The sequence below is a fragment of the Bos taurus genome, chromosome 28 (genome assembly GCF_002263795.3).
Source record: "Bos taurus isolate L1 Dominette 01449 registration number 42190680 breed Hereford chromosome 28, ARS-UCD2.0, whole genome shotgun sequence".
NCBI classification, from domain to species: Eukaryota; Metazoa; Chordata; class Mammalia; order Artiodactyla; family Bovidae; genus Bos; species Bos taurus.
In genome coordinates, this window is record NC_037355.1 from 27,452,711 (window position 1) to 27,465,782 (window position 13,072).

At 53.0% G+C, this 13,072-nt stretch overlaps 1 protein-coding gene and 1 non-coding gene across 3 annotated transcripts in view; one reads left to right on the plus strand and one right to left on the minus strand.

The window, feature by feature from the left end:
* Positions 1–538: 538 nt before the first annotated feature.
* On the minus strand, positions 539–610 carry TRNAR-GCG (transfer RNA arginine (anticodon GCG)). The gene has a single exon. It is a non-coding gene; the product is annotated as a tRNA-Arg (tRNA).
* A 748-nt stretch (positions 611–1,358) lies between these two features.
* The window catches only part of SLC29A3 (solute carrier family 29 member 3), a 45,191-nt gene continuing 33,477 nt past the window's right edge, over positions 1,359–13,072 (plus strand). Inside the window, exons 1-2 of one of the 2 annotated variants that reach the window (XR_003033050.2) lie at positions 1,359–1,661; positions 4,762–5,060. Coding sequence is in view for 1 of the 2 variants with exons in the window: in NM_001080223.1 (NP_001073692.1) it covers position 1,661; positions 4,762–5,060 (300 nt within the window). In the remaining variant the exon portion in view is untranslated. 2 annotated transcript variants of the gene reach the window in all.

Here is a 13,072-nt window from a genome sequence, read left to right on the forward strand (position 1 = left end):
TTATGGAGGTTCATTATGTAGGCATGGTTAATTAACTCATTGGTCATGGGTGGTTAGGTCATCACCAGCTCCTCCGCCCTCCCTGGAGGCAGGGCATGGAGCTGAAAGTTATAACCTTCTAATCCCCTGGGTGGGTTCCACCAGCCCTCAACCAGAAGCTATCTGGGGCCCACCAAACCCACCTCATTAGCATAAATTCAGGTGTGGCTTAAATAGGCTTGAATAACAAAAAACCTTCCTATCACACCCATCACTCAGGAAATTCTATGGGTTTTAGAAACAGTCTATCAGATCAGATCAGATCAGTCGCTCAGTCGTGTCAGACTCTGCGACCCCGTGAATCGCAGCACGCCAGGCCTCCCTGTCCATCACCACCTCAGGAACAGTAAGTGAACCAGTAAGTGAAGTCGCTCAGTCGTGTCTGACTCTTTGCGACCCCATGGACTGTAGCCTACCAGGCTCTGAGGAGCCTCTCAGTCCATGGAATTTTCCAGGCAACAGTACTGGAATGGGTTGCCATTTCCTTCTCCAGGGGATCTTCCCAACCCAGGGATCGAACCTGGGTCTCCCGCACCGCAGGCAGATGCTTTACCGTCTGAGCCACCAGGGAAGCCCTATCAGGAACCAGGGACCAGATCAAATATATTTCTGATCCTAACACATCACAGGCCCCACTGCAGAGCCTGGCACATGGTAGGTCTGCTTAATGAAACATGGTCTCACCATGAAACAAGGCTGCCACCTCCCCGTGGCCCTGAGAGCACCCAGCGCTGACCCACCGCTGTGGGGTCAGGGGACTCAACAGTTTTAGAATCAGACAGACCTAGGCAATGGTACCCCACTCCAGTACTCTTGCCTGGAAAATTCCACGGACAGAGGAGCCTGGTAGGCTGCAGTCCATGGGGTCGCCAAGAGTCGAACACGACTGAAGTGACTTAGCAGCAGCAGCAGCAGCGTTACATCACACTTCCGTCGGGGCTTCCCACAAGCCCAGCTTTCTCAGGTCCGTGAGAGGGGCACAGGCAACTCCGGCCCCTCCGGGCATGTGACAATAATGAGCGCGGACGTCAGGTCTAAGTAGAGAGACGGTGACTGCCTGGGGCGGTAATTTAGACAGGAAGTTCTGGCGGCCGGTGGGAGGGCCTGATGGGGTCGGAGTTGGCCTGAGGACTAGCTACTCCTCTGCCTCGACTAGTGAGCTTCTGGAAGGTGCTGGCTCCCGGGAGGGTCCCCGCGGGTGCGGGGAACACTGGGGGATCAGGGAGGTGCAGGTGAGACTCCGCAGCTGCCTGTGGGGAGCGGGTGGAGAGCTCTTCCGGGTCCTGGGGCGCAGGGCTCTGGGAGCTGCCGGGGTGCTCGGGCTCCACGGTGGGGAAGCAGCGGCGGCAGCACCGGGAGCCGACTCACTGCGCACTCGCGCGCTAGCCTGGGCGGTGCACCTGGCGGCTGGCGCCTCACTCCCTCCACCTGTGAAATGGGCGCGTGTCCACAGCCTGCCGCCCGCGAAAGGAGACCCGTTTGCAAACCCGGAAGCGCCGGAGGGGGTGGGGCAGGGGGCGGGGCCTGGAGGCGGAGCCCGGCCTCAGGGCCGGCCGAGCCCGGAGTCGCAGTGGCCGCGGCAGCCGGGGAGGCAGCGGCGGTGGCGGCGAGCGACGGCGACAGTAAGTGCGGGCCGGCGGTCGGGCGCGGGCCTGGCCCCCGCCCAGCTCTTCAGGCTCCTGGTCGCTCCCCGGGCTCCCGCTGGGGGCGGCCTACCCCCTCCCCAACCCCGCGGCCCTCCTGGGGGCGCTCCACTGGAGCCTCAAAACCCGGACCCGGCCTCCGGCTCGGCGCGACGCCTCTCGCTGTGACCCCCGCTCCCCGGCGTCCATTCTCTTCCTCCCTTGCTCTCTCCTCTCACTTTCCTCTCACGTTCCCTCCTCCTCGGTCTGCGTTCTTCTCCAGATTCTCTTCCCGCCCCCTCATGAATTTCCTGAGATCGGACAACACCGTTTGGATGTGGGGGGCCTGGGTATGGACAAGTTAGCCCAAAGTATCCAGAAGGTGGCTGAGAGCCCAAATTGGGGCGCCTGAGTCTGGGGGTGTCCCCGCCCTGTGCTTCCCACAGTGCTTTCCCATAGGGTAGCCTCCCCAGCCCCTTGCCCCCATTTCACAGGTGAGGAAATCGAGGCACAGAGGCAAGATTGACTTAAGGGTCAGTCAAAAACTTCCTGGGAACCAGCGCCCAGACCTGGAGGATGGTCTGCGGTGGCCCCAGGCCCCACGAGTTTCTGCTGCGTTGAGCAGGGTCTACCCCTTGCCCCAAGTCAACCAGGACAGGAGCAGGGCTGAGCCTTGCTGATTCCTACAGGTGACTGAGAAACACACCCCAGGGCATCGCCAGCCCCTCCCCGGGGATGGCAGGACTCTTCCTTGCCTTTCTTCTTTTTTAATCCAAAGCCAGCAGCTAGCTTTCATAAAGAGTAATAAGACTTTGCTCACTCCAGTGCCCCAGCCTGTGACCTGAGTGAGAGAAAATTCCTGGCTCTTTCAGAAGCTTGGTCAAGGCCGAACGGTCCTGAACAAATAGGCCCCTGGAGCTGAGAATGGACTCCAGCCAGTGTGGCCTGAGTGACTGAACTTTAGCCCCGGCAGCTACCCCTGGAGTTGGAGCATCTGGAAAGAACCACTTGCCCATTGTCTGTTGTCCTACATGGGTCATAAGTTTTACATTTTTAAACACTAATATAGAAACTCTATGTGTGTGTGCACACATGTGCGTGCATGGCCACACTGGTTAGTTTGTTAGTGCTGAGCTCCCTGTGAATCCAAGCTGGGAAAAGGCTCTGCTCAACCAAGGGAGTTTAAAATAGACTTGCTGACACAGATGCTCTGGGCTTCTGGCTGCCTCCTGCCTGCCTGCTGCAGGGTACATGCTGCCCCAGTAGGGGTACATATCCTGGCTGTTCAGAATCCATTCATTCAGCAGATATTGATAAAGGTGCCCTGCAGTGCTGCCTTCGCCTCTGTTCACAGCTCACTGACCAGGAATTCTTCCAGAAGGTCTGTACTTGGAGCCAGTAGACAAGGATGCACATTGCCAACCACCTTCCTCCCAGGGAGGCCAAGGAATCCACATGGCCCTCAGACTGACTGGCTGAGTAACCTCACTTTTCCCGTTTGTTAGCTGCATGACTTTGGGCAAATTACTCAGCCTCTCTGAGCCTCACTCTTCACCTGTGAAATGGGTCTTAGAGTAGCACCTACCATATTGGGCTGTTGTCAGCCTCAAGTGCCAGGTGCAGACCTGGACATGCCCCAGTGCTGGATTTAACTATTGGGAATTCCCAGTGTTTGAATGCGGGACAAATCAAGCAACTTTACATCCTCGTTCTTTGCATCTGATAAAAAGGAAGCGGTAATTCCTGTCCTGCCTAATTCTGAGAATATTGTGAGGCTCTCCTGAAATAGCAGATAAGGCCCTATACTGTACCTCTGTAACAGTGTTCGCATTTCTCCTGGTCTGGCTTAATGCTGAGTTAAGGCTCAGCCTCCTATGCGAGCCTAGATGCACTGATTTATTTATTGCAGAAGGGACTACAGAGCGTCCCATCCTCAGTTTTATGGAAATATTTCCCATTTATCAAGCTGCTGCCACAGCCTAGGTGCTGTATAGAGCATAGAAGTAGGCCTGCTACCTTACAGCCAAACTCCACAGCCAGCCAGCCAGCTGACAGGCCCAGGATGGCAGGGAAGATGCTGACATTTATCAGCATTGCCAGCCAGTTGCAATTTACAATAACCATTGTAAAAAGGCTTCCCCGGGTTTGCAGATGGGGAAAGTGAGGCTCAGAACTTGGTGACTTGCCCGAGGCCGTGTACACAATCGTTACTGGCAACCCAGAATCTTTAGTTTGTTTTAGCTGCTGCTGCAGATGGGGAGTTGCTGTCTTGTGGTGGGATGTAATGAACAGAGGGGGGGGCCCAGGCAGGAGCTGCAAACCCAGGCTTGGCCCTTTGCCTGGTCTGTGACCTGTTCTTCAGACCTCAGTTTTCCCACAATGACATGAGGGAGTGGCCTATTTCAAACCAGCTTCTGGGGGCAGCTCTAGACACTATGAGGTTTATTTTTTAAATGTTATTTGAATGCCTTTATTTTTATTTATAATTTTTAGTTTTGAACAGATAATACACTCACAAAGTTCAAAATTCAAGAGGCACAAAAGAACATGCAGTGAAGTCCCCAGCCTCACTCCTCAGAGGCAACCACTGTTTGAAATTTCTTGTGTATCCTTCCAGAGGGTATACTTACATCTTCCCCTCCCCGCCTACCCGATCTGTGCTGCTTATGTACAGATAGTACCATATTCTACACACTTACCTCATCCTTAATTTTCTCCCATAAAGTTGAAAAGAATTTAGAGAGCATTCTTGGCTCACCCAGGGGCCTAATTCTTTTTGTTATGGCTGCTTAGAAATTTGAATGCCTTGAGACCAGGTTTGCCCCTCTGGACTGACTGCTACAGGCTCCACTATGCTGCATTGCCTTACTCTCAACCAACCTGCCACCATGTGGCCTCTGTATAGTTTGGGGGCATCCTGAGGTCACTTACAATTCTGACGTCTTTGCCCCTAATAATTAAACCTGAAGCTCTCTAATCACACTTTGGTGACTCCACAGATCCCCAGGTAGGGGCAGAATCAGCTCTGTAAGATGGGTGAGTCTCCAGCTGTACCTGGCCTCAGCTTCTGATCACCTGCCCTGTCTCTCCACTCCAACAGTGGCCATCATCTCAGAAGACGACTTTCGTCATACCTCCAATTCCACCTACAGAACTGCAAGCAGCTCCCTCCGAGCTGACCAAGAAGCACTGCTTGAGAAGCTGCTGGACCGCCCGCCACCCAGCTTGCAGAGGCCTGAGGACCGCTTCAATGGTACCTACATCATCTTCTTCAGCTTGGGCATTGGCGGCCTGCTGCCATGGAACTTCTTTGTCACGGCCCAGGAGTACTGGATATTCAAACTCAGCAACTGCTCCAGCCCAGCCGCTGGGGAGGAGCCTAAGGACTCGGACATCCTGGTAAGGCGAGCTTCTCCCAGGGGGTTGGGGGTCAGTGGGGAACAAGCTTCCTGGAAGGGACAAAGGGTGAGTTCACTTGGGTCCACCCTTCCAGGAAGGCTTGTCGCATGTTGCGAGTATGGATGCAAGTTGGGAGGCTGTGTGGAGTGTTGTACGTAGATGGAATTCATTTCAGCCCTAAGACATGCTCTGTGTTACGTATGAGGCCTTTTGTTTCACATGGCAGGATAATATGGAATTGGATAAGACACAGTCCCAGCCTTCACATTGCTTAGTATTTAACTTGGGGAGGAGATGCAAATGATGGGTCTGTGTAGTGTGGTATAGTAATTAACCCCAAAATCCTGAGTCTATGCCTCCATGGGTTTGAAAGGGTGACTCTAATAGCATCAAGTTCAGCTATGAGTTGCAGAAAATTCCAAAAGAGCAGTGGCTACTACAAGATGGAAGGAAGGTCATTTTTCTCTCATGTGCAAGTCTGGAGGGGCCAGCCCAGTGCTGGCATGATATTCCATGTTGTCAGGAACCTAGCTGCTCCACCATCTGTAGCTTCCATGTTCAAGATCACTTCATAGTCCAAGAACTAGGAGTTCTTGCCATTACATCACATAGGAAGAGGAGGAGAGGCATAAGAACATAAGCACTCTGGGAATTAAGCACATGGTTTCTGCTCATATTGTATTGGCTGTAATGCAGTCATATGACCACATGCACCTCGAAGGAGGCTAGGAAATACAGTCTTTAAGCATAGTCTTTATCCCAGAGAACCATGTACCCAGCTCAGATGAGTTTGTATAGTTGTGGAAGACAGGGGAATCGAAGAATGGGGATAAGTAGTCTTGTCATAAAGGGAGAGATCTCTGCAACTTAGAAGAATGGGGAGGAGACAGACATTCCAGGTGGAAGGCAAAGTCTGAGCTATGGTAGGATGGGAGGAAAATTCAGATGTCTATGAGGAACAGTGAACCATCTAGTTTTCCTGAATGTGGGGCACCCGCACACGTAAGAGACAAATAAGGCTTGATTTTATTGCCTCGGCCTTGCAGTCATTGCCCGGGACTTGAATGTCAAGGTGAGGAGTCTCTGTGTGGTTGGCAGTGGCATCAGGTCTACCCTTGCCACCCAGGGCTGCTCACTTTGTGGGGTGACTTTTCCCTCAAGCAGGGAGAGTGTTAAAGAAAAAATAATTCTGCCACTTGTTAAAGCGGTAAGGAAGCCTTTACTCAAGACTGTTGCAGTAAGGGAGAGAGACTGGGCTCACCTCCTGCAAGGACAAGGGGATTTATGGCGAGGGAGCGAGCTGAGAGGTCAGTGGATGGCAAATTACTAACAGGAGCTGTCAAGGATAGGTTTTTTTTTTTTCCTCATAAATTAATGTTTTATTATACTTTGGTTTAGTATAAAAATTGTCAGTAACCTTACTTGGGAAATAGCCAGAGCATTTGAGAATTCTTTTTAAATTTTATTTTACTGAAGTATAGTTGAAAGAGCCTCGGTTTCCACAACTGATCCAGAGCAGTGTCTGTTCTCTCTTGAAAGCTCGTGGATGGGGAAGCAGGGTGTCTCTGAAGGCAAGCCAGACTGGGGGTTGCCAGCTGCCACCTGTTGCCCCTAGGGCTGCCGCAGGGAATAGGAACAGGATACCCTAGCTGACCCAGCCATACCCCTCAACTGGCCTGGGAGTTGGCTCACCAACCCTCTTCTGAAAATACCTTTGAGATCCCTGACCTAGCCCCGTGGAACTTTCGATGAATCTAACGTTAACTGAGGCTTCCCTCATGTCTGACTGGAAGGGCTCTTCCAGTTACATGGTCACCCAGGGAGCTTTTTCAAAAATTCCAATCTGGGCTCCTCCCCTGACATTCTGATTGAATCAGGCAGAGATGAAGTGGACATGGGAATTTTAAGACTTCACGTCTCCTCCTCCAGCCCCAACCCCTAGATTCTGACACCCTGCGAGTGCCTCTCTCTGTTAACTGAGGAATTCATAGATGCCTCTAGGGACCAGAACAGCCAGTATAAACTCATTTCGCTGCTGAAGGGCTGTCACAGGAATGTAATGTAGTAATTTAGAGCGTCCTACTCTAGGTGTGGCCTCGGAACCAGGCTTCACTGGGAGCGTGTTAGTGATGCAGTCTCAAGCCCCCGGGCTGGCTGAGTCAGGAGTTGCTAACATGCCACCCTGGTGACTGGCAGGCACCGTGGAGCTAGGGCAGGGCCTCTAGAAACAGACTGTGTGGGTTCAAACCCTACCTCTGTTCTTAGCTCCCTGGCCTCTCAGTGCTCATCTTGCAGTATGTAACAGAATTATACCCCCACCAGCTTCTTAGGGTTGTTATGAGGATTAAGTAAATTAACATGCACACACAGCACTTAGAACAGAGTCTGGTACCACTGCTGTGAGTGCCGTATAAACATTATTATTACTATCATTCGAGCGATGGGGCCCACACTCTGAGCTGCATGTGGCCCTGGTGTATTTCCAGACGGCTGGCTTAGCCAGGGTGCTTTATGATCCACTTTTATTTACCAGTGACTCAAGCGTCCCAGCTTTCTGCCAGCCTCGGTAAATCAGCCAGCCCTCTTGGGCTTCATCCAGGAGATCCCCGTCTGCCTGGGCCAGCACCCGGCCTCGGGCAGCCCCCAGGGCTGGTTCTGTGTGCACCTGTCCTGCCTCCCCTCTGCCTGCTGCCCCTCTGCCTGCTGCCCCGGGTGGGGAGGACGTGCAGTCCCGTCTCTGGGAGCCTGCCCTTGCCCGGTGGCCATGTGCCGTGAGCCGCTCTGGCTGCGAGGCAGTCCTTTCCCAGCTGCAGGCACTTAGCATTCCAGGCCCTGCTACTATGCTTTATTGCCTCTTTCCAAGTGCTGGCAGGTGCAGATGTAGTACCTGCGGTTGCCCGGAGCTCCTGGCTCTTGGCATCAGAGATGAGAGACCTGTCACCCTTCGATTCATGGGCCGGGTTTGGGAAGCAAGCATGCTGGGGTGTTTCTGCATTTTGTGGACCATTTTTCTTTGCCTAATTCCTCATTTCTGCCACCCACCTCCCCAGTTCTTTTCCCCTCTCTTCCTGATTTCCCTGTGAGAGGTGGTTGGTCTGTGCTGTCACCTGAGGGCTACTCTGGGGGAGGAAGCCGGAAGAGTCGGACGGGTCTGTCTCCAGCCGCCACCTGCAACTCAATTAGCTGTGGGTCTGGCTGTTGTGTTTTCTCTGTACTTTCCTTTGTATTTCCCAGGGATGGATACCTTTGGGTGGGGAGTTTGACGCTATAGGAATTTTGCACAGACTGCTTCCCTACCCCACCCCACCCCCCACCCCCCACCCCCGCCCCTACCGCCCAAATTATGTACTTTCAAGGTCACCTCCCTTCTCAGGCTCATTTCCTTCTGCCTGGAGCAGCCTTGGGATGGTTTAGAAAGCTTTCTGCTCACCTGCCCCCTTGTCTCCATTCTCTGGAATAAGAACTTTGAATAAACTCACCACAAGACTGTGGGCCCAGAGCCAAAAAAAATTAGAGCGTAAACAAGGAAGAATTGACAGGAAAATCTGATGCAGGGGGAACCACGACGACTGCCATATTCTGAGCCCGACTGTAGGCCCACCATGCTGGCAAGGGTGTTATACACAGTGTCTCTTGTTAACCCTGTTTTTTTCTTTTTTTCCAGACAAAAAGGCTAAAGGCTCAAAGAGGTTCAATAGCCTGCCCCTAATCAGACAGCTCGAAGGGCTGTAAACAGTTTTATGGAGAACTTAGGAGGATAGATGACTGCAACATTTGTCGTGTTCAGAGGGTGGTGCAAAGGGGACTGTTGTGGAGACAGGGGCCAACCCACACCTGGATTTGGCCAAACCCTGTCTTTCTTCCTAGGGAGAGCCTGACCTTGGTCTGGTCTCCTTTCTACCCAGGAAGCCCAGGGGCCTTAGCTCTACTCCTGGATTCTGGACCCAGCTTCCAAGTTGTCAGCTGATCCCTCCCCAGCCCCCGACTTCCTCCACCCCAGCCCCAGTCCTCCCTTGGCTCTGGGGTTTTTAAACCATCCCTGATCCTGTGGGGCCTCCTTGCCCTCCCCTCGGCCTTTCCTGCAAGCCTGTAGGACTGCTGCTTGGCCAGGGACCGTCTGTCAGCCACACACCCCCTTTCTGACCCAGAGAGGACAGTGGTGACGTTTTCTCCTGGTCATTCCTCTGTCATGAGGCTTCCATGGCCCCCCACACACACACCCAGGGCTCCTTTATGAGGGGGCTGTGGACATGGCCAGGTCATGGGTGGGACCCACAGTCTGAGTTGGTGTCAGCAGGGCCAGAACCCAGGCCTGGCAATCTACAGCTGTCCCATCTATCTGCTGACCAGAGGGGGCCCCAGTGGCCCAGTCCTAAGGAGTGGGGCAGGAGGCAGGTGCATCTCTGACTCTTGGGAACCTCCCCTGCTGCCAGCCGTCTGAGCTATGGGCTCCTCATCCGCATTCCCAGCGCCCAGTGCACTTCCCCATCAGGCCCTTACCCCACAGCCCTTGGTCTTGACCGCTTGTTCTGGGGAGCCATGCTCTCAGCACTTTGCATTCACTCATTTAACCCCACTGCCCCCTGTGAGGTGGGAACTGTTGTCATCCATGGTGACAGCACCCTTTTCACAGACCATTCGCTGTGAATACAGGCCTCTTACTATATGTCCCTGTGTTCCCATCAAAGAGTTGCACGTGATAAATATTTGTTGCATTACTTATTATATGACAGGGGAGGAAAGCCTCATGACCCCAATCCAAAAGAGGGCTTTGCAAGGGAGCAGAAGGTCTGGGGGTCACAGTGGTCACCACCAAAGGAGTTCTGATGTTTCAGGTGGTGGGCAGAGACATGAAGTGGGGTTCCTGCCTAGGGAAGGGACCCAGGTTGATCTGATTTAGCAGGTGGGGATCTTGAGCATCTTCTCATTTATGGTAGCTTTGTCCTTATCTCACCCTTCAGCCCCACCCAAAGGAGCAGGATAGCATGACTGGGGAGCTATTCTTAAAACTAAGAGCAGACATCCCAGTCCAAGGAGGAGGGTTCAAAGCAACCAGGATGAACTAGTTTAGAGAAGGACAGATCATCAGATGCCTTGGTTATGAGTTGTTGGTTTTACAGAGTCCCCACCACGCAGCCTGTGCCCACCACCAATGGACCCACCATCTTACTAATATTTCGTCTGTAGGATGACCTGGTGAGTTAGGTGCTGTGCCCAGTTTTCAGATGGAGAAGCTGAGGCTCACAGATTTGGAGCTAGTGACCCAAGGTCACTGACTCCCAAGTGACAGAAGTGGGCTGTGGACCAGTCTGGAGTTTAGCAAGAACCTGTGCTGGTAAGCAACATTCTCTGGACTCTCCATCTCCCCTAGAGTCCTCGGTTCTGGCTACACACTAGAATCACCCAGTGAGCTGCGAAGCCTGCCCGCCTGCCCCACCCACCCGATTCTGGCAACATTGAAGGAGGGGCCTGGACACAAGTATTGAAAAGCTATCTGCTGCTGCTGCTAAGTCACTTCAGTCGTGTCCGACTCTGTGTGACCCCATAGACAGCAGCCCACCAGGCTCCCCTGTCCCTGGGATTCTCCAGGCAAGAACACTGGAGTGGGTTGCCATTTCCTTCTCCAATGCATGAAAGTGAAAAGTGAAAGTGAAGTCGCTCAGTCATGTCCAACCCTCAGTGACCCCATGGACTGCAGCCTTCCAGGCTCCTCCGTCCATGGGATTTTCCAGGCAGGAGTACTGGAGTGGCATGCCATTGCCTTCTCCGGTAAAGCTCTCTGGGTGAGGCTAAATGTGCAGCCACATGATCTAAGAGAAGGGTTACCAGGTGGGGGTAAGGAGCAGCCTCTACCAGAGCATCCATCAAACAGGCTTAGGGACCTCATGAGAGATGTAAGTGAGCCCTCTGGAAGGACTTCCTACAGTGCAGGTTGTCAAAGCTGGCAGTGGAGGGGAGGATGAAAGTAGGCTCCCTGCTGGAAGTTCAAGGAATGGCTTTCCTTGGCCTGGGCTTCTTCAGAGAGAGTGGGGTCCTCACTGGGACCCTTCCAAACAGAAATGGTGGAGCTGAAAGCTCAGCTTCTATGCACCAGTGCTGAATCAAATCTTGGAGACAGAGTGTTGGGTGAAGTAGAGAATAGCTTTATTGCTTTGCCAGGCAAAGGGAGACACAGCAGGCTCCTGCCCCAAAAAACTATGCGTCCCTACATGGGAGGATTTGGTGAGGAGTTATAGCAATAGTTCAAGGGTGGGGTTGCTGATAAGAGGAATGTGTGTGTGGGGCCTGCAGGCCTTTAATCTGCCTCCGGTCTTCTGTCTTCTCTGCAGTGAAGAATGCTAATTCCGTTTGTTGGGGGTTTTGATTCTGTAAAGATCTCAGAGATATTGTGTATCCCATGAGGTGGAACCAGAACCCAGCCCCAAGGCTGCACTATTTTTTCTTAGCTGCTTTCCCTTATCTCTATACCTTCCCAGATGAGCCCTTTGGAGGAATCTGCCCTTTGGAGGCTGGAGTCTGTTCCCTACAAGAAAAGGGACAGAAAGTCTCCCGTGCCCAGAAGCCCTCCAGGGTCCTCCTCAGTCTCACTGAACGCGGGCTCTGGTATTCCTTTGACCTAAACACTTCGGGCTTCGTTAATTCCTCAGTGTGCCTCTGCTGTTCCCCCAGGGCCTGACAGCCTGGGGAAGAGACTTCAGCCTTTCCTCTGATCACACGCTTAGTGTGAGCTGGGGGGCTCATTGCCACCCTTCTCTTACTCCTCACTTGCCAGCCTCCTGGAGAGGAGCAGTAGAGCCGACTGGGCCCCAAGGTGGATGTCCTAGCACCTGGGGTGACACGGGCAAGAGCAGGGGAGCCATGAGAATGGGGGACAGAGAAGTGGAGGTGGTCCTGGTCTCCCCTCTCCTGCGCTGCTGCCTCTCTGAGGGCCCACCAGTGGGCTGTGACCTGCTCCTGGAGTTTCAGAGCCGCGGGTCATTTATTCTGTAAGTGCTCAGTACCTGGGAGGAAGCTGGGTCTGTCTGTCCCATGGGACTGCGGGGGAGTTGGGAGGAGCCCAGGGGGGTGACAGGACTTTATTCAGCTCCAGTTTTAGTAGTGCCCTCCCTTACCATGTGGCTTGGGGTCGGGCTCCATGGCTTCTGGGTCTTTTGCACGCAGACCCACCTGCAGTATGTACAAAGTGCTCAGGATATTATTGCTGGGAGGGAAGTCTGGTATTTACTGAGCATCTCCTGTGAGGCATCTGCAGTGTGCGGGCTGGGCCGAATCCTTATAATATTCACCACCTTTACCAAACTCTGGCCCTGTGCCAGCCACTGCACTAAGAGCCCTGGTTTGTTTATTAATTCCATGAGATTTATTAAACAACCTACTGTGTGCCAGAGGTTTTCTTTTCTTTATCTCTCTTGGTCCTTATAGCCCTCAGGGTATTATTATGCCCATTTTACAGAGAAGGAAACCAAGGCTCGAAAAATACAAGTAATTTGTTCCCAAGCACAAAGTCAGTGACAACTGTTACTCAAGCCAGGCCATCTGAACCTATTGTCCATGCCCTTAGTTCCTGTGCCCCAAAGCTGCCTTTCTGATCTCGGGTCGCCTTGGCCTACAGTGGCTTGAAGCAGGGCTTGGGTTCCCAGGTAGAGATTGAGGCTGGGTCATGGCAGTGAGAACACCAGATCCTAGCCACTAGACCAGTGGTCAGTGACAAGGGCCCGGGCCCTTCCTCTTTGCAGAAAAGAATTTCCACAAAGTTGGAAAGTAGTGAAGGAAGTGAAGTGTTTATTAGAGGAAGAAAGAGTACACAGTACATGTGGATAGACACATGGGCAGACTCAGAGAGAGAGAGAGAGTCCCAGAGTCGCACCCTGGTGGCAGTTTGAATTTTATGGGGCATTTCTTCTGGTTTTCCTTTGGCCAGTCATCTTGGTTTGCCTGGTTCACAGTCCATATTTGGGCTTCTCTGGTGGCTCAGACAGCAAAGCGTCTGTCTACAATGCGGGAGACCTGGG